Genomic DNA, 22,308 nt, shown 5'->3' on the forward strand with positions numbered 1-22,308 from the left:
CAAGTAAAGTACAGTATTAACTCATTAAAAAAAGCAGCCATTCCCTTCTCTGAATGGAATGGTGAAAGACGAGAGCTTACTTTGTCCTGGGATAACCTTAAAGAAGCACCAACCCCTTTACTTTCACAGCATTCCTTGGATGGAAAGTGCCAAAGAGCTGCCACTGCCACTATTTTCTTGTCCAAGCATTCAAAAAGGCTGGAAGTGAAGAAAGTAGAGGGGGCCGGTGCTTCTTTTAGGTTCTCCCAAGACAGACTAAGCACTTGTTTTTTGCCACTCTACTCAGAGAAAGGGATGTTTCCTTTTCGATAAGAGTTAAGGTAAGTACATTGATTGATCCATGGACAAGTTGACACAGGTTTTTGGGGTCAATATGTTGTCTAAAATTTCTAGATTTCTACATCAGTATGAAGCAGCAATTCAGACAGTCAAATTCAGGTGGTCAAATTCTGTTTGCAGTTCTCACATGAAAAATGGAACACAGAATTTGAAGCAAGATTATGGAAACAAATTTTTGATTTTAGTCCTCTGAGTTATCCCATGAGCACAATTGAACAAAAACATGATCAGAATATTGTCAACCCCCTAATATTAACAGAAAAGAAAGTGAAATAAAGCCAAAAACTGCCTAGGATTCACAGTAAAACAGTGGGAGGGATGCATTGTCTGATGGAGTTCCCTCACCCTAATATACATTTAGTATATTACAACTAAAAAAACCCAACGGTTCTACAGTTTGCACTATGGGAATGTTAGTGTCAAAATCAACTTAAAACAAAATTAATATGTAAGTTAAAATGTGTTCCTTGTAACCAACAGACTCCACTCCTTGAAGAGTGAGTATATCTTTCATGGGGGGGGGGGGGTGGGAGAGATACAAAAACAGAAAAATGTCAGTGTTCTCAGTATGATATAATTACATAGACATTTAATTTCTAATACAGGCAAAACATTGGCACTTGTATGTTGATATGTGGGATTAACACTGACTTTGTCATTAATTTCCATAGACGTAAATCAGATCCTTGACAACTTAGGCCTGTTACGGACTGCCAAAATAAAGCTGCTTCGGGTCTCTTTGGAGGTATGCTATTTAAATGATGCATGGGTCCTAAGAGTCTGGAGGTCGTGCCAAAGCCACACTCCATTCCTAAGCACTGGAGTGCAGCTTTGGTGCAGCTTCCAGACTCTTAGGATGCATGCATCATTTAAACAGCATACCTCCAAAGAGACCCGAAGCAGCTTTATTTTGGCAGTCTGTAACAGGCCATTGGCTGCATCTGCACTGCAGAAATAAGACAGTTTGACATCACTTTAACAGTCATGGCTCCATCCTATGGAATTCTGGGGGTTGTAGTTTACTGTGGCACCAGAGCTCTCTGAGAGAAGGCTGAGTATCACACAAAACTGCAAATCCCAGAATTCCACAGCGCTTGAGTCGTGGCAGTTCAAGTGATGTCAAACGGATTATTTCTGCAGTGCAGATGAAGCCTTAATAATTAAAATTATTTTTAAAATAACAAACAAGAAAAGGAAGAAAATGGCTTGACAACTGATGCCTAATTTGTTGAGTGATTCATGTTTGCCGAAGAAAATCTATAAATATTTCAAGTAGCTGTTGGACCTCAGAGCAAACTCATTAGCACAGAAGTGTTAATATTTATATGAAGCAATTAAGTGAGATCAAACAGCTCAGTTTATTATTGTCATCAGTTCTAGGAACAAATCAGATCTGAACTATTTTCTGGAAGAATGGTTAGCCAAATGAACACATACAAGCCAAAGTTAAATCCAAGTAGGATTACAAAGTAATATTGGTGCAAAACCAGCAACCCTCCAGATATTAGACTCCAACTCCCATGAGTTCCCATTATCATGGTCAGTAGTCAGGAATGAACAGTTGTATACTACCACTATCTAGAACAGCACAGGTTCTCCACTCCTGTTCTGGAACCAAAAGAGGAGACTTGTTTGTGGTCTGCAAGATTTTCACACCATTTTTAGCTCATGGAAAGAAATGGCAAAGCCTCAAGCAGCAGAGTTTACAATAACTGAACCGCATCAAAAGCTAGGACAGAAAACAACATATTCAATTCTCATCACAATGGCAAATGTTTATCTTCAAAAGTCAAGTTTTGGCAAACTGTGAATATGAATTACCAGTGATCATTTATATAATATCACTATAGTCTCTTTTGTTCATTGGATTCAATTCACTTCCATACATAGTTTTCAAAATGGAAAATATTATATTGAGACAATTAAAGGAGTGAACAAAAGATATGTTTCCTTGAACAATCTCAAAAAATAAAATATTAGCCAGTGTTGTTTTCTGTAATTTACAGACCACCATCTTCTTCTAAAATAGCAGTGACAGTTTTAAAGAACTTTTATACAGTCATCTTTAATCCAGTTCAGATTTTGTAACTGTCCAATGTATATTTACATGAAGCCATTGTGGTATTCTTTTTTTTTAAAAAAAAAGTTCTCACTTTGATAGGTTTTCTCTTTGAATCAACATTTCCTTTTCGTGTGCTTCAATTTCCTTAAGTAACTCTTCCTTTTCCTTAAAGTAATCCCGGAACCATTCAATGTGTTCTACCTTTTCTTTAACACTTAGATATGGATTTTTGGAAAGTCCACAAATCACAAGCTCCATAAAGTGGCGAATTGGTCCTTCTTTGGGAAAGTCTTCCAAATATTTATCCAAAAATATATGCTCATGAAATTCAGCATCATCTTCAAGTCCTAAAGGAGTCGACCACAGTAGCTGTTAAACACCAAATCACTGCAAAATCCTTATTTAACTGTTATCCTGATAATCAATATAAAAGAAAACGAACAGAGATACCTTTCAAAATATGGCAGCTCTCACTTGTGCTTTATTTTATCCAGAACAGTGGGTCTCAACCTTTGGGCCTCCAGATGTTTTGGACTTCAATTCCCAGAAGTCCCAGTCAGGATACTCATTGTTCAGGAATTCTGGGAGTTGAAGTCTCAAATAATCTAGAGGACCAAAGGTTGAGGACCACTGCTCCAGAAAATTCTGCACTTGTTGCAACATCTTTTATTCAATGATCAAGTTTATTCTGATAATTAAGGTTTGCAGCACAACGTCTTACAGGTCCTCTGAATAGGCCTAGAAATACATTTGAATTTTGTCTCTCCAAAGCAGAAAATTACCAGAATCTGAATATGAACTAAGAACTAATTTAAAATAACAAATAATCCATATTTACATTCATTTTCTTCAATATCTAGAAATAATGATTGAATATATCCAGCTTCGAGGGAGCACAAATGCCTTTGTAACTCTCTAGGATTTTCAGGCTTCAATTTCTTACTCTATCTGAGAGCTGTTGGATTACTCTTAATCCAATAACTCTGCTGAATGGTATCTAGTAACTTATGCTTTGCTGTGCTGTATCAGCTCCTGAGTACATCTTGATTTTGTCTGTGGGCTGATTCACATTATGCACATTTATTGCCTGGTAGTTCATTTCTCAGCACTGGAAATGTTTTCATCTGGAAGCACTTTGTTTTGAGCTGATATTGGGCAATAAGGACAGTCTATTCATGATGCCCAATGCACATAAGGAAGTAATATTGTTGCAGTCAGCAAGTGACAAAGAGGCGTGAGTGTGCCAGCATTCTCCCCTTCCTGCCTCATGGACTTTACCTTTGCCTACATGGACAAACCAATGCCATCAGAATGAGAGGAAGCAGAAAATGGCCATCAGACCTGGATCCAGCTCAAGCAGACAACCCCCACTCCCTGCCCTGCACACCATGACAGCCAACTACTACTACTGTGGCCACGAGAGAGAGAGGAAGCTGGACTTACATTCAACACTATGATCTACTAAACTGAATGCACTGTCCACAGAACCAAGAATCCAGTGCCTGAGTTTGCTTTTTATCTCCTCCCTCCCAGTCTCTTTTCCTTTTGTGTCGTCCTTGAGGCTATAAGCCTGCAGACAGGGTCTGTCTCATTTCTGCTATCTGTAAGCCTTTTAGGGTCATCAGGTGAGTAAAAACAAATGTGTTCAATAAACAAAGGGATTGCCCTGGCAACTACAGCTTCTGGTTTTCCTTTCAACCCAATCTCTGCCTGTTGCTCTTGGACATTCCCCCAGGACCAACTTGTGACATTACAATGTTCTGAGAACCTTTTTGGTGGCCCCTAAGTTGTGGAACTTCCTTGCATGGAAAGTTCAGTTGTCCTGTTGTCTTTCCACTAGCTGGCAAAAACCTGTTTTTTTAGGGAGGACTTTGGTTTTAAACTTGTGATTTCTAAAATAAAATTGTGGTTTAACTGTCGTTTTACTTTTGTGTTAATAGTCTTTCACTGTAGTTTATTTTACATCATTGCAAGCTACCCTGAATCCTATGCGAGGAGAAAAGAGGGATGTATATAAATAAATGAATCCCTTTGTTACCATGTATATATTATAACTGGCATCATTCTCCTCAAATAAATGGCATGGCAGCACAAATAAGGGAATTTGAGGCCAGTTTGGGTTTTAAATTTTTTCCCCAGTAAAATCCAGTATCTCACAAGAGGACTTCTACATGAACAACAGGACTTTAAGTCAGTCTCGGTTACTTAATGCTGGTGTGGGTGGGCTTTTGATTACTTTAAAACAAAAAACCAAAACAAAAAATCAGCGGTACTTGAAAATAGCCAAAGCTTAAGTCTCAGAACCAATTATGTGAACTTCTATAATGATTTATCACATCCCTGACTGTATTATACAATGTAGGCTATAGGAAGCAAAACTGAATAGTGACCTCTACAGATTACTTACCAGCTTCATTGTTAATTGGGAACTCCCAAAGTTTTCCTTCTTTTGTCCACTGTATCATCTCCTCAAAACCATTCTGAGGGGGTTGCTGAGCAACTGCTTCAATTTCTTTTGCAAGTTCCAGATCCCAAAGCGTTGGTGTTGTCACTATGAACAAATGTGAAAGTTTGTATATATACACACATACACTCCATAAGGCATCAGGACTGCAAAGATTAACAAGGAATAGGAGGCCTGAAAATTCAAGTAACTGCTCCTTTCTGCTGCTGCAATACAAACCTACTCAGCATCAGAATTATCAAAAGAAACTTATTCTCAGAACAATGTGTTAAAAACCAGATAGTTCCTTTTCACCACATCACTGTTTCCCCTCCTTTACCACACAAATCAGACTGCAATTCATTGACCCCAAGAAGGTACTGTTCAATAGAAATAATAGCACTTGCAAGATATGCTATCGCTGAGAAGGAATGTCATGATGTCATGTTTGCTTGTTGTTATATTTAACAGAGAGCACAACCTAGAGAAAAACAACCGATTTGCACTCTAGACTTTAGTCCCTATTTAAGGGTACTTTCAATTAAGGTTCATTTCCTCTGCACTATGTCCAAGGAACATAAGTTCTCTAGAACACTGATTCCAAATGTTAGGTTTAAAAATTTGGTTGGAGTATGATTTCCAGCATGGCCAGTCAATATACCTAACAAGTCATAGCTTCTGGGAGTTGCATTCCAACAACATCTGAAATCCCAAGGGTGACAATCCCAATTCTGGAATGGCAAAAGATGTTACTGTGTGGCTTTAGGATATATATAATTGTGTCAAAGAATTCATCCTTATCCCTTTGAAGAGAGAAAGGTGGAACAGAGAGGACAATTTTGTTCCAGGAGTATGATTTTTATGAACTCCTTAAGCAAAAAAATGATACACACACACACACATACATCATCTAACCATAACAACTCAGCTTCCTTTCTGAGTTCCTAGATGTTAGGAAGTCAGAAAACTGTCATTGGTCCACCTGGCTCACGTGATGTCTACAATTATTATCTGCAGCTCTTTGTTGCTGGAGTGCGACTGCTATGAGCACTAGCCAGCACAGTCAGTGGTCAGGAATGGTGAATGCTGGTGTCCAATTGCATCTGTAAAGGTTACCCTGCTTTAGGACTTTGGATTGACGACTTTCCCAGCCTTATCCAGAGATGTCAGAAACTGAATGCAGTATCATTTCCATCCAAAACATGTGCTCTATTAATGAGATTCCTCTCCTGTCCTCTGATCTCAGGATCCAATATCTGCATTCATCAACTGTATCAACTCTCCACAATTTAAACGGAAGGTTAACACCTAGCAAGTGTAGGGACCATCCATAGCTATGTTACAGGTGGAAAGAGGAGGTAGAAAAATAGTGACAAAGAAAGGATGGGGTATCTGGAGTGAACTGACAACCTGTACAGTACCCAGAAGAGCAGCTGCTAAGATATACTCACTTTAGGAAGTAAAGATAACTCCTTGCCAAAAGAATATAGCAGAGTTCTTGATCAAGTACCAAAAGTATTGCTTACCACTTGTGGACTAGTATCTACTGCTTTAAATACAAATCTGATACCAACTTGTATGTCTTGTATAATAAACAAGAGAGCTGCTAATGTCACATGTGTGCAATCATGAATTAACATTAGCAGCTCCCTTGTTTATTATACAAGACTATTGCATGTCTACTCAGAAATAAACCTCAGTGTGTATAAAATTGCAGACTTCATGCAGTCTTCAAAAAAGCCAGACGTGATGAAATTCCCATGTAAATATTAGGGGATATCAAATTACTGTGTGGCAGTTGTACCAGATTTCAGGATTCAGATATTCCTCAACAAACTGACTTTTCTAGGCACATGGACATAGCACATAGACAACCTCCACTGCATAGACACAACATTTTGTGCCATTTTAACAGACAACGGATTTAATGCAGTATCATGGTTATGGCGCATTCTATTACATTATCTTCTTGGTTTGTTTGTTGTTTCTGGTTCTCCACTTACCTGCTTCCCCTGTTCCCTCCGTTTCAGAAGCAGGAGTGAAGATATTAAGTCTTCTTCCAGAATATACCCCTCTCCTAGGCAGAAAGAAAAGAAAAGAAACTTTTTTTAAAAAAGGAAACATTTATTCTCAATTTAATAATCAGATAGCTAATCTGATTAGATGGAAGGGTACATATCTATGTAAGATATGGACTTCTTCCTGGAAAAACTGGAAATCTTATTCTGATGGATGATATTTCAGCAGGCTTTCCCCTATGTTTTCAAGTGTATCTTCCCAGACGTAAGGGTCATGAAGCTGTTTTCTTAATGAAAAGGAACAAGACATATTATTAAATGTACAAACTTGTATTTGCAATGATGTTTCTACTTCTATTCTATATAAGTTCCTATGGCAGGAGTCTGTGACATTATAGTACTAATGGTAATAAATTTCAGTGTTTTTCTCATGCAGTGGGGTTCCAAGAATAACAAAATGTGTGGATGCACAAGTCCCATTAAATACAATGGCATAATAAAATAGTGTCTCATATATAAAATGGCAAAATCAGGCTTTGCTTTTTAGAATATTTATATTTTTCAAGCTGTCAATGGTTGAATCTTGGATACAGAGGGACAACTGTACCTTATAACCTTGACTCTTATGCTGCAACAACTCTGGGTTAACTGGCATCCTGCCCACCAATATAGCAATAGCAATAGCAAGTACATTTCTATACCGCTTATCAGTGCACTTAAGCATTCCCTAAGCAGTTTACAAAGTGTAAGTTAATTGCCCCCAACAAGCTGGGTACTCATTTTAGCGACCTCAGAAGGATGCAAGCCTGAGTTAAGCTTGAGCCCTTTTGATGGAATTGAACTCGCAACCTTTGTGAGTGAGTGGCTGCAGTACAGGCATTTAACCACTGTGCCAATATACATCCCCCTCCCTGCTTTTCTTTTCTTTTTTTCTTGAATATACAGTATGAGGAATAATGACATTGGACCCAAAAACTTGTATATTGAATTTTGAATACCATCTCATCATAATAGGGTGATGCCCTGTCACTGACTTATGCTTTTTGTTTAGATAATGAGAGCTACCTGATTTTTATTTTTCTGAAAACCTGGGTGTTTTTTTTAAAAGGTTATTTTAAAGGTTATAAAGCTGTTTAATTTTTAAACAAGTGATTAGGCTGATACACTGTTCAACTCCTCAACACAGACAGATGGTCTTAACAGTAGTCAGAATGAAAAATTATGTGGAAATCCCATGCAACATAGTCTTAATTAAGCTTTTTGCATTGCATGTGTGAACTGATACCTCTGTGAACCTGTTTTTGATCATAGGAATCACGTAGGAACAAGCAGAAGAAGTACCTTTTCAGTCTATTGTTATCACGAAGAACACTTCTTTCAATCGTATAACCTCGCCCGTCGTCGTCAAACTGAATTTGATTGGATGCCCTAAAAGCATCCCGTGCTGGTGGTTTTCTCCCAATCTTCATGTTCGTAACGATGTTGCTAAAATTAAGAATGTCAAGATTTGTCAAGATGCATACTCACTACAGAGCAGGAATACTATTTCTTCATAGTGCTCTTCTTTCCCATAATAGAAGACCACATCTACCATTTGAACTCTGATTTGTTCATACAAATAAATGAATAGATTGGTGCTTAGGTTTCCCTCCCTCCTCCGCCCTCCATATTTATAACCTTTTTCTTTTTCTTTTTAGGTGGCATCTTTTAGACTATAAGCTGTAGAGTAGAAGCTCTGCTTTCTACTGATCTATAAGCTGTTCCTGGGAACCTCTTCAGTTGAAGTCAGGGGTTAGGAATATTTTGAAAAGAAAAAAATCCAATTATTAACAATTTATGGCTGCTTACAAAATAATTTAAGGCTCAAATAAGTGAACATTTTCAAAGCCAAATCAAAACATAACACTTTTTTTAAAGCCTAGACAGCTCCTATGTAATGGGATCCATCATTCTCTGAAGGCTTGCTGGGGGAAAAAGACATTTTCCCACATCTCTGTAGATATTACTACTCCATGCTTTCCAAAGCTTTGGGGCTCAAACAGAGAAAGCTGCGGCCTGGCCTTTGTTTTATTTGCAAACATCAGATTTGAAATGTAAAGGAAAGATTGAGCATTCATATGATGACATGTAGTCATCATGATGTCCCAGGGAGGGCATCGTGAGCTAGCATGAGGTCTCTGAATTGAGACAGGATGAAAAAACAACACAGCTGCATCAACACAGCATTGAGCCACACGTCTCCTGACCTCGAGAAGCACCAGAGCACTCTGTGCCAGGCAAAGCATCCAGACTATCTGCAAATGAAGCATCATTTGGAGTTTACGAAAGTTACTTTTTGGACTACAGCTCCCAGAATCCCCCATCATTCATTGTGCTTGGATTGTTTCAGCTCATTAATCACTACCTGCTTGAACACTTTCTCCGTATATTGACTCAGGACAAAGTCTGCTACCCTCAATTTTTTTAATATCCTGAAATAAACTGGCCAGCTGACAGTGATACCGCATGCACAAACTCTGGAATATCTGAGCCACCCTCCTTATAGCTATTATATGCAATCTGCTGTAACAGTGAACTTGTTCACTGCCAAACTGTGCTGAAACAAAAGTCGATATTCTTTAGAATTAATTGAGGATCCATTGACTTCAACAGGGGCAAGGAATTTCCTCTGCACAATCCTTTATTAGTGGCTATGCTGGCTGGTGCTAATAGGAGTTTTACTAAAAACATCTGGAGGGCCTAAACCTCCCTAAACTTGGACTGTAGCAACCAAAAGGTAATCTGTAACCTCTTTGTCCACCTTCCCCAGGATGAATCAAGGCTGTAAAGTGGTAGCACTGTGAGTCTCACTCACTCAGTCAACACATTCCCTAGGGTCATAAAACTAAAGCTGCAGGAGTGACACCCAGATAATGCCCCAGGTTTGAACTCTGTGTGAACTGTATGGCTTGTAAGACCTGTAGATCATTTTGCCTTCAACTGAAGTAATGGGCCCTGCTCCACACAAACATTTCCATTCAATGGCACTTTGTTGACTGCTACTTGTGGCACTATCAACCCCATAGCCTTGAGAAAGTGTCCTGCAGTATGACCTCTGAACTCACTATGAGCTTTCTGTTGTTATTCTTGTTGTGTGCCTTCAAGTTGTTTCTGAATTGAAATCATACAACCTATCATGGGTTTTTTTTGGCTTCTTCAGAGGATGTTTGCCATTGTCTTCCCGAGGCTGAGAGAGTGTCTTGCCCAAGATCATCCAGTGGGTTTATATGGCCAAGCCAGGTTTCAAACCCAGTGAGGTTTCCATGGCTGAACCAGGATTCGAACCCTGGTTTCCAGACTCATAGTCCGATGCTCAAACCAGTACACCAAGGGAGAAGGATAAACCAACCATGTCCCCCCCCCCCAGGTATAAGCTGCCTGTTTAATACTCATTTTAAGGTTGGAATATAGTCCACAAACTTCTGTTATCATCTCTAATCAGCAATCAAAGATAAAAGGGTCTTTAACAGTAAAGACATTTTAAACAGCCTGTACAGAACAGATCTGTGTTTTACAGATAGGAGAGCTGATGCAGCTGGGTCTTACTCCTGAGCAGATGTTTATAGAACTGAGATGTGCTTTGTATGCTTTTTGGGAGAGCATCCAAATTTGGCAAGATATAGGGCTCACTCCAACCACTACGCTTTGACCCTGCCTACTCTGTCCTTGGTATTGCTCAGTGCCCTTAGCTATTGCTGGAATATGGTCATCGAGACCTTTTCCAAACTGGGCTGGAAAAGGTTCTCCATCACTATGTTAAGGTCTTAACAGGAAAGGAACAGTTTTGCCTCTTAACTTAGCCAATGGCAGCTTGAAAGTATATGGTCCATGAAATCCTGGAATTTGAAAGCTATCTAGAATACAGGCCAGTATATAAGACATATACTGGATTAAAATAAATATTTTGGCTCAAAGAAAAGCATGATGGTAACCAGTGAGTTTAAATACATCCAGGTCTTGCCAAAATAAGGATGATAGAAGCTGGAAAACCTCTTATTCAGAACTGCTTCATCTACATGTTAATATATTTAACAAAACACAGAAGCATCTTGGAAAATGCTTTTTTTAAAAAAACTCGTATCAGATATACATACACGCATGGCAGAAAAAGCCAGTAAAGCATAAGAGTTTTCTTACACAACAGTTGAAGTAAAGGTTTTCAGTCTTGGACATTCAGTTTAGATATGGAAATAGGCAGAGCACAAGACTCTACTCATCACTTGTGGTCAGCGTGACAAGCAAACCAGAAAAAAGTTGACCTGGCAAAGGTACCACTGTTTACTTCCTTCATGATGTGGCTAGCCATGTGCCTTTCCTTGGCAACCACACTAATAAAAGAGCAAACTCACTTGAAAGCACTCTTCTTTCCTCTAAGAAAAATGCCCAACTTTTTGAGGACAGTCTAATCCTTAAAGCCGGAATTCAAAAAGGCCTATGCTAGGCGCATCTTACTCAGATTACTACGGGAGAAAGTGAGCTTCGTCACACTATTAAAATACAGTGAACTAGCACCTACAAATTCTACACCTATTAAACTAGTACTGATCAACTTTACATTTGAAGACTGTGGCACTGAGGATGGATCATCATTTTACATTTCATTTGATTTGTAGTGAAGCTCATGCCTTCAATATTTTGTAAAATGATGCCATAATTTCCACGGTGAGGAACTTCATTCCAACCCCAAATCCTGTTCTGTTGTTATTTCCATTTAGCAAACATTCTGTCCTTCCTGTGTCTGCAAAACAAACTGATGAATGAAGATTTTGTAGAGCAGTGACATCCACAGGTGGTATTCTATTACTGCAAAGAGAACAAATTCAGCTATTATTTACTGGCTGACAATTGTGAACACACAGTCAGCCCTTCCCAACCATGGATTTGCTATCTACAGATTTGAACATCTGTGGATGGCCCCATCCTGTTCTCGCCAACAGTGTTGTGTTTGTACTGCCATGCCAGCACGACCGCGTCGCACTACCACTGGGATGAATGGGACTCGAATGGGACCCACGTTTTTTGCTATCCGTGGGGGGGGGGGGAGTCTGGAATGGAACCTCTGCAAATACGAAAGGCAGACTGTACCAAGTTTGTACAGTGACCTCTCTATTTATATTTGAGAAGGATAATTGGTTTGGTGAAGAGGGATATGCTACAGAGCTATCTACCTGGATTTTAAGAGGGCAAGGGACAGCATGCACCAGAAAGAAGGGAAAAGCTATTTTTAATTACTTATTTCTACCCCTCCTTTCTCCCAGCACAGCATTTAAGGTATTTACATTGGGAAAAGCAATGAAGCAACTACTGCTTGCTTCAGTAAATAAATGTTTAAAGGAAAAATGACAGAAGCTTCTGCTAACAATTTAAGGTGGAAAAGAGTCATCAGCAGGGCACAAGAGATCAAACTTGGGGCCTCATTTACTCATAATTTGTATCAGTGATATTCAGGAGGAAAATAATAGTACAGTATTCTGATGAAAATTGTATATGATCTCATCATCTTAAGATACACCACTAATATACATTTCAAAGGGGCAACTTACGCCATAATAAATCTGTTATTCTTTAACATGCCACAAGACACTTTATTGTTTTTAGTGCCACCACAAAGTAATGACTGGAGAATATACAAGATAAAGGGGATTTTTTCAAACTATTGTAATACGAATGGAATGAAGGTCCACAGTATCAGTGCAGTTATGTTTAGATATTATTAATAGTTTCTTATCTAGAATGATGAGGGGAATGTTCTTGGGATATATTAATGAACTTGGATCACGAATGACTATGAATCACCACTGTGACATGGCAGCCACTATGATTACATGTTCAATCCTCTATTTTTAGTGACAGTAAAATATTACCCACCCACAAAATAGCATCTGCAAGTGTGTCTTCAGAAAACTAGATTGCCTATCCTGAATGTACTGTTTAAGTCTGCTGAGGTCTGATTTCTTTGACCCGGCAATGTGTTGGTATCCTACAACTCTGCACATAATGGCATGGATAAGGATGCTGTTGTCCTTCAACAAAAATTGCCTAAACCACCATGATTGATTTGTTGTCTGTAATGCTGAGAATAATCTATTTGATTGTAACTCATCTGTTTTCTGTTTCTGGATTACATAAACCTGGCTTATAGGAACCTGGCTATCACTGAGTAGGTTCTGTACTTTAACTTGATGGGGCTTTGAGCAGGGAATTGTTTATTCAATAATATTAGCATGACTGCATTTCATAACTTCACAAATTAATTCACGTCTTAAGTTTGCTCATTACTTCAAAGCCATTACTGTGTATCGTTTTCAAATAAAGTTCTTGAAATACATTACTGCAATTCTACTGACATCACTTATTAAACACTAGCAGTGCCACAGTCATCATCTACCTCAGAGATATAGCCAAGTGAAGATTGCCAAATCTTGTCTTCAACTGAACTCTTATCTTTGGACTTTATGGACAGAGAATTTATTTTTTCAAAGACAGATCACCTCTCCTTCCACATACTGTTGCAGTGTCTTTCTTCTTTCTTAGATGCTGAAGGACAAACCCAAAGCAAATTAAAGCAAAGATCCAAGAGAGACTAGAAAAACTGCAGAACATAAGTCTTCAGATTCCTCCTTAAGATCAGAACCAATCCTTAAAATTCTTAGCAAAGCTTTGCTATTTTCATTATGTACCTTCAAGTTGACTCAGACTTATAGTGACCCCCTTATAGGGATTTCTTGGCAAGTTTGATTCAGAGGAGGTTTGCCATTATCTCCCTCTAAGCCTGAGTTCACAAAGAAGAAAAGTGCAAAGGCGGGCTTAATGTTGAACATTAAAAAAACAAAAATAATGACCATGGAAGATTTATATACATTCAAACTACATTGAAATAGTTAAGGATTTTCCATACCTTAAATCAATCATTGATCAGTACAGAGATTGTAGTCAAGAAATCAGAAAACAACCAGGGCAGGAAAGATCAGCTATGAAAGAACTAGACAAGATCCTTAACTGCAAAGATATAAAACTGAACACTAAACCTTGGCTTATGCAAGCCACTGTATCTCTCATCAACATGTACAGATGCGAGAGCTGGACAGCGAAGAAAGTGAATAGGAATAAAATCAATTCATTCAAGATGTGGTGCTGTAGAAGAGTGCCGAGTATACTGTGGATGACCAAAAAGACAAACAATTGAGTCCCAGAATAGATCAAGCCTGAATTCTCCCTGGAAGCCAAGATGACTGAAATGAGGCTGTCATATTTCAGACACATCATGAAAAGGCAGGATTCATTAGAAAAGACAATAATGCTGGGAAAGGTGGATGGCAGTAGAAAGGGAGCAAGATGATATACCAGATGGATAAGTACATTCAAAGAAGCCATGGATCTGTGTTTGCAGGGCCTGAGCAAAGCGGTTGAGGGCAGGGGGTTTGGACATGTCTCATTCATGAGGTCTTCATGAGTCAAAGTTGACTCAAAAGCAGTTAACAACAAGGCTGAGTTCAGCTGCCCAAAGTTACCCAGCAGCCTTCTTTTCATGGATGAGAATGGATTTGAACCCTGTTTCCTAGTCCTAGTCCAACAATGAAAACCACTAGTGGCTGCACTACAATTTATATTCAGATATTGTCTCTTTGAAATCTTTTGTAGAGATCAAAACAGGTAAATAAGTCATTTTTTATTCTAATGGGTTGAATGTAATAAACAGCTTTGTTCTATGTCCATGCGAATTTGAGCATACAGTATAATCTACAAAAGTAGGGTATACATTTTTTCAAAACAGCAATTATCAGTAATCATTTCTGCAATGGCATTGGAAAACGTGACAAAGAGCACAGTGAAATAACTACGATCAACACTGCAATTACATACCTTATGTCAGGGGCTTCCCCACTTTTACGTGCATCAGTGACTTCCTTGTGCTTTTTCAGCAGCTGAACCAATTCTGACACAGTCCTTTTCCTATCAAAAGGCAGTGAAGATGCAACTGCAGAGGCTGCTGCCACCAGGTCTGGATTGAGGTCCTTGTTGCTAGAAGAAACAGATGCAAAAAGCATTCACTTATCTATTTTTCCTTCATGCTTCAACAATTTTATCAGTCATGTAAAATGTGTCACAGATACACTGCAGCAATTATTTTAAAGCAGAAGACAACATCATTGCCTTCTTCACATTGTGCTTAGATGAAATTGTGATTTTTTAGGATTGTTAACTTTCAATTGGAAAAGAATACCACTTTATTTACTACTACTACTACTACTACTACTACAAGGATTTCTAAACTAGACTCTTAAGCCACATACCCTTCCAAAATGGATTACAATACACTAGTACAACAGTATTCCCCAATATGGTACTTACCAGATGTTTTAAATTACGGCATAACTTTCAACATATCTAGCCGGCATAACCAGCAGCAGCAACATCTGGGAAATACTGTGATGCTTGACTGCTGTCAGTCCTTTTTCCTACAGGTATGTATTTGAGAGTAAATATGGTAACATGATTGACAGGCTGGCAGAGAGGAATAAGGTCAAGTGTAACAGCAGGGAGCAATGAGTGAGTGAATGGAAAGTTGATCCTTGGGGGTTGTGGGAGTAGAGTGGGAGGCAGTAACAATATTTATAACTGAGGAGAGTAGTTGAAAATCAAGTAACTGTAAGGTTTTATGAATCTATGGTAGAGGTCTAATTGTTTATTTCCTGAAAACTGTTTCATAAATAAACTACTCTAAAGCCCATGTCAATACAGATATTAGTAGTTGGGAAATGACCAAATTGGTCAGGTAGATCTAAGGGGCTGAAATTGAAAATGAATCCAGATTTAAGTAGGTTTGGCTGTAACATTAACAGTCCACCAGCTGTTGTCTACAATAGTAGTCCCCTGGTCACCCAGCCTCTACATACACCCTCTTTTTACCCAGAATTTTTACTCTTCTCCTGCCTCCATCTTACTACTTTCCAAGCTCCACTCTCCAGGCTCTCTCAGCCCAACTGTCAGGACTGGGTTAATCCTGCCATGATTTTGCTCTGATGCTTTACAAAGGTTAGGACCGGTTATCTGATAGATTATTTAGAGTGGGATTTACAGATATGTGGTGTGGAATATATTAATAGACAATGGGTGCTGGGCTTTATATAGGTTGATAGTGGAGCAATTATGTAAAGAGATATTAGTATGCTTTTGGATCAGTTTATTTTGATGTCATGTTTAGTTATTTAAGTGCATATTTTATTTGGGGTGTTTTATAGTTGCCTAGTTGATAATAAAAATTTGTGTTATATATACCAAAGGGGGCAAGACAATAAGATCATCAGTGCCTACTCAAAGAATAAAGAAACCAGAGACAGGTTAAGGTTTCACAAGTCAGATTAATGATACAGCTAATACAAGCACATTCTTTACTTCTGCAACAGATCCTCTGCTGGTAAGAAAATGGAAGCACCCAGAGAGAGTCTGCTGCTTTATTACTAAGGTGCTGCAGCCATTTCATTATTAAAGCTCAAGCTTGGAACTTTTGGATTTTTTCTACATTCCTGCATATCTACACAGCTAAAACCTACTGTATGTTCAGCCACACCTAGTTATTTGGCCAAACTATTCTAGGGCATTGTCAGAGTAGTAAAGAAATGGGTAATTGGAATTATCGTTAGAAAAAAGTAAAGCCATACATGGAGGAAATCTTACAAACAAGTTGACAGCCCAAGGAAGGGTTGAGATATACAAATGCAGTCATTGTGGTGTGCACATACACCTCCAGTGAAAGGAAAATTCTTGAAAGTGATTTTGTAATGGGACCTCGGTATCCACAAACCACTTGTTGTCCCAAATGGTGGAATGTACCCACAGCCATGCTACCATTAGGGACAGCACACACTGTCCCTAGTGGTGCTACGTGCATGCGGCCACACCTCTGTTAAAGACAATGGGACTTCACCTGCATGTGCCGCTATTGGGGACAATGGGACTTAAGGTCTCATGGATTTTGGTATCTGTGAAGGGGGGGAGGCAGAATGGATCGCCACATAGATACTGAGGTGCCACTATAGTAGTCTGAAAAAGTGATGGGAAAATAAAGCTTTTAAAAAATGAAAGACTAAATTCAGGTAGTGAGGTACAACATACATCATATTAGAAAGGCTGCAATTTTTTGGCTGAGATACATTGTTATCGTCCTTAATTAATATGCTTAATCCAATACTTCTATTTTTTTTCAATAGGTCTAATATCAAATAAAAATAAATTAACTTCAAAAAAAGGAGAGCAAAGGCTGCACTTTAACATTAAAAATTATAAAGTTTAAAATAACAATAAAAACAGCTAACTTAAAAAAAACAGCAGCAGATAAAGTCATCATAAATATAGGGACCATTAAGTCATTCAAATGCAGTTCTGAATGGAACTTAATAATTGGGGGGGGTATATGCAGAGCTATGAGGCCACAACACAGAAGGCCCTATCAGTGGTACTCCCCCCAAAATAACCAATTTCAAAAGTGGAACAAAGGTGGATGCTGATCTTAAAATTCAGGTAGTTATACATGGTTGTAGATGGTATTTCAGAAAGCCTGTCCCCAAACAGTTTGGGGCTCTGAACATCAATACCAGTACTTCAAAATTAAGCCCAGCAGCAAATAGGCAGCCAGAGCAACTAGTTCGGTGGAATCAAACTTGTGGGTAATTGCACAGTCACACAGCATACTTGTCCTGGGGCATGCTTCAATCTCTTTACTTGTTGGCCACTTACTCAAATTGAAAAACAAGAAAATGGACCACTCCCTTCTAATAAAATAAAAGAGAAGGCACACATTTGCAGAGGCACATTTAGAAATAATTAGTGTAATTTAAATAGAAAGTAAGGGAAACTAATCAGGTAACTTGTTTATGAGTCTGCTGCCTGTGTATTGACTGCTGATGTGAAACTTCAAGGCCTCTACTTACTATATGTTCTTACAATTCTTTATCATTTAAAGAGAAATATGTCTTTTTAAGCCATTTTAAAAGAAAGAATGGGTGAAAAATTGGAGATGGTTGTGCTATAATGATCTTTTGTATTTTAAATTAAGAGAGATTAGTCTTAAAGAATGCAAAGATCTTAATTGGTTTGCTTATATGCAACGTAAGGATGTATTCAATCAAGATACCGTAATAGAAATACAGCCACAGGGATATGAGAAAATGAGTTTTATTTAGAGTCATGTAAAGATGACGACCATACAATTTAAAAAGTGTATAAATGGTTTCTGAAACTAGAGACAGAAGATGAGCCTAAAAAAGAATACATGATAAAGTGGGCCCAAAATTTTGGGCATAATGTCCGAATGAATATATGGGAAGAAATGTGGTCAAAAAACATAAAATTTGTTTTCTGCAGTAATTCAAAAGAAAACTCATATAAAATGATGTACAGATGGTATCTAATTCCAAATAAGCTGTTAAAAATGGCCCAGAATGTTTTAAATCAATTTTGGGGATGTCAAGATAAGGCAAGGCTCCTTTTTTGATATGTGATAGACGTGTAAGAAGGGAAAGAGTTACTGGTCCAAGATTGATATGTTAATCAAAATAATATTAAAACTAGATTTTGTAATATAATGTTGAGCATTATGGATAAAAAACTGGTTAGTAAATATGGATCTCTTCTTCAATAGATGACAATAGCAGCAAAAAAAATTGTTTGCTCAAACTTGGAAATGGACTGAAGCACTGATGGGAGCGTAGATTGTTAAGGATGCTGAGTGAGCCCCAAACGGTCAAATTAACATGGGTTTTGAAGAATAAGCCAACTGAATACTTTTTGAAAGACTGGAACCGTTTATGGACTTTTTTGAGCAATAAGAAATTTAACCATGTTATAATTTATGGCTATGGTTATTAATAATTTTAATAGGGTTATTTAGTTGGATCTATAATGGTAAGATAATCTTTTTTCTTTTTACTTTTATTTTCATTACAATAATGACTGGAGGATCAAAACCCTACTGTGTATTAAGTGTACAGTATATATATTTTTCTCTTTCATCTTTCTCGTTCTTTTTTTCTCTTTTTCTCCGGACACCCACCCCCCTTCCGTTAAATACAACCTTAAATACATCCAAGCCCCGTTATAATGGTGGCACTTAATCTGGACCCCCCCCCTTCCCAAAATCCTGGCTACGTCCCTGTCCTTGCTATGCTTCAGAGTAAGCACATGCAGCATCCAATGACCACAATCCATGTAGCGAAGGAGCATGAAAACACAAGAATTTTACCTCTTAGCTTTCTCTTCTGCAGCTTTCTGGAACATGCTGCTTGCAGTCTCCACATGTTCTGGCAAATCCTTTGCTTGAGCCTCAGTCTTCCGAGCTTTCAGCATCTGGAACTTCTTCTTTGAACTTATTTCAACTTTCATTTCACTAATGATGTTTAGCAAGTTCTTCTTTGCAGTTGCTGGTGTTTTCTTCTCCTGGCTTGGCGAAGTCATTGTATCAGCATAATTGACTGGTTCATCCTCCTTGGTACAAAAGACAGAGCTGGTGCCCAAGAATTTGTGTGCCTTACTAAAAAAAAATGATATGAAAGTCACGGACATATGGGATATACTGATCACTCTGAAGTTTTATTGTCCAACCCAGCTTTCTAACTGCTTTCAAACAGTAAACATGAAGACACTAGTAGTAGTATGTGCAAGTATGTGTATATTTGGGAGAGTCATTAGGTCTACACTAGTAGTAGTATGTCCAAGTATGTGTATATTTGGGAGAGTCATTACCTCTGCAAAAGTACGTAAGCAATAAATAAAATTAATATATACTTATACATTTAAAAACTACGAGATTCCAGGATTTAAGAACTGTTGATGTGTCAGCTGAAGGAAAGCAAAACAGCAAGATGGGGCAAAGATGGGAGCAAACTTGCTTAAGTTCCCAATGACCTTTAGGAAGCAACCTGGGCTGCATCTACACTGCAGAATTAATGCAGTTTGACACTGCTTTAACTGCAATGGCTCAATGCTATGGAATTTTGAGATTTGTACTTTTGTGAGGTATTTAGATTTTATCGGAAAGGTCTCGTGTCACAACAAACTACAGTCAACAATCCACAACTTAAAAAAATTAAATATAAATTCCCAAAAGCAAACCTTGATTTTGCCATTTTATACAAGGGACACCATTTTACTACGCCATTGTATTTAATGGGACTTGAGCATCTGTGGATTTTGGTATCCACTGGGGGTCCTGGAAACAAACCAAGGGCCCACTGTACAAATCCCAGGATTCCATAGGATGGAGCATGACAGTTACAGCAGTGTCAAACTGCATTAATTCTGCAGTGTGACAGCAGCCCTAGGAGGAGGGGAATTGGGCTGAATGAACATAGAATGGGTATGCACTGTAACTTCTGTTGGTGGTCCCATTTGTAACATTACCATTGCTAAACCAATGAGGACAGCATAAGAACTACTAAATTAAGGAGAGGAAGGGAGCAATCACACTAAGTCAGACTAACATGATCTGGAGTCTTATAGTCCAGTATGAACATAGTGGTTGGGGACAATGGGACTTGTAGTCCAATACATTAGAACAATACATTGGAACAGTGATTCCCAACTCTGGTCCTCCAGGTGTTTTGGAATCACTGCATTAGAGAATCGCCAAACTGCAGCAGGCTACCTTAGGCTGTAAGTGCTATAGCTCTATCCTACAGAATCCTGGGATTTGTAGTTTTCTGAGGCACCAGCACCCTTCGGCTTGTTGTTGTTGCTGTGTGCCTTCATTTCTGACTTATGGCGACCCTAAAGGGGCCTTATCACAGGGTTTTCTTGGCAAGGTTTGTCCAGTGAAGGTTTGCCATAGCCTTTCCCTGAGGAAGCTGAGAGAGTGTAACTTGCCCAAGGTCACCCAGTGAGTTTCTATAGCCGTGGTGAATTGAACCACTCCACCACACTAGCTCTCTCACTCTTTGGCAGAGAAGGCTAAAGAGCCTGGTAAGACTACAAATCCCAGGATTCAACAGCACTCAAAGTGGTGTCAAGCTGCACCATTTCCACAGTGAAGGTGTCCTGGAGGCAGGTATTAGCACACTTCCCTGCCCTGTATCCAAATAACAGGCTCTCCTTTGCAAGATCTAAGAAGAGGGCTTGTGTCGCCCTTGGAAGGGGGATACTAAGAGGCAGCCCTGCACTTAACTGCTTCTTCTCCAGGCTAAAGTTACCCAGCTCCCTAAATCTCATAGGTTTTCCAGACTCTTCACCATTTTGGCCTATACTTCTATTGATACAGCCTACAATCGCATTGGCCTTTTTAGCTGCTGCGTCACACTGTTGACTCATGTTCAACTTGTGGTCTACTTGGACTCCTAGATCCCTTTCCCATGTAATCTCCTTAAGCCAAGTGCCCCCCCATTCTATATCTCATTTTTAATTGTGGTCTTTATAATTTATTAATTTAACTGTATTTTATTGTTATTGTTTAGTTGAAAGGGGAGTTTAAGGGGATTGTGTTGCTTTATCTTATGTACATTTTATATTGTTATTGTCACTAATGCATTTTGTGATTGTAACCCGCCTCGATCCTCAATGTATTTTGTGACTGTAACCCGCCTTGATGTATTATTATTATTATTATTATTATTATTATTATATCTGTGCATTTCATCATTATTATTACATCTATGCATTTTTTTTCCTTACATTCCTCCCTGTTGAAATTCATTCTGTTAGCTTTGGCCCAGCTTTCTAATCTATTACGGTCATTTTAAATTCGGATCCTGTCCTCTGGGGTATTAGTGATGCCTCCTAATTTTGTTCCATCTGCCTATTTGATAAGCATGCCCTCTATTCTCTCTTATGGCCGGGGGCAGCCTTCTCAGCCCCAGCGAGGCCTACCTCTCCGAGGCCAGGACGCCCTTCCCCAGGGAGCCCCGGCACAGAAGCCCCGCACAGACGCCCCCGGGGACCAGGACGCCCCTCCGCCACATTATTCTCAAGGAAACGCGGGACAGAGCAAAGCCCGGCCGGTCCGTCCTGCTAAAATGTCCCCCTAGAGGGCACTTCCGGTATAACGGTCCGTCACTTTTTACCTGTCCGGGCAGAAACCGCAACCCCCGAAGATTGGTTCCGCTGCCTCTAGTGGAAGGAAACCTGGGCTGTATCCATACTGAAATAATAACCCGGTTTGGCACCGCTTTAACTCTTTCTGGCTGAAGGCTATGGCATTCTGGGAGTTGGAATTTGTTGTGGGGCCCAGAGGAGAGCAACGTGGATGGAGCCATGGCAGTTAAAGTGGTGTCAACTTGGATTATTTCTGCAGTGTCGATGCAGCCCAGTCAGAGTTCTGGTGTCCCACCAAACTACAACTCCCAGGATTGCATAGCATTGAGCCATGGCAGTTGAAATGGTGTCAATTTGGATTATTTCTGCAGTGTGGATGCAGCCCA

The 22,308-nt window shown here is 39.0% G+C and overlaps 1 protein-coding gene across 1 annotated transcript; it reads right to left on the bottom strand.

The window, feature by feature from the left end:
* Positions 1–1,227: 1,227 nt before the first annotated feature.
* Positions 1,228–21,902, bottom strand: LOC149305289 (small ribosomal subunit protein mS31-like). Its single transcript, XM_089477920.1, has 7 exons — positions 21,758–21,902; positions 19,143–19,430; positions 14,765–14,923; positions 8,204–8,347; positions 6,848–6,921; positions 4,809–4,952; positions 1,228–2,748 (listed from the first exon to the last, which is right to left on the bottom strand). The coding sequence occupies exons 1-7, from the start codon at positions 21,847–21,849 to the stop codon at positions 2,489–2,491; spliced, it is 1,161 nt and encodes a 386-aa protein (XP_089334046.1). The 5' UTR covers positions 21,850–21,902; the 3' UTR covers positions 1,228–2,488.
* Positions 21,903–22,308: the final 406 nt, after the last annotated feature.

This window comes from Sceloporus occidentalis, unplaced genomic scaffold (genome assembly GCF_023333645.1).
Source record: "Sceloporus occidentalis isolate IW3139 unplaced genomic scaffold, rSceOcc1.0.p SCAF_12, whole genome shotgun sequence".
In the NCBI taxonomy this organism is placed as follows: Eukaryota; Metazoa; Chordata; class Lepidosauria; order Squamata; family Phrynosomatidae; genus Sceloporus; species Sceloporus occidentalis.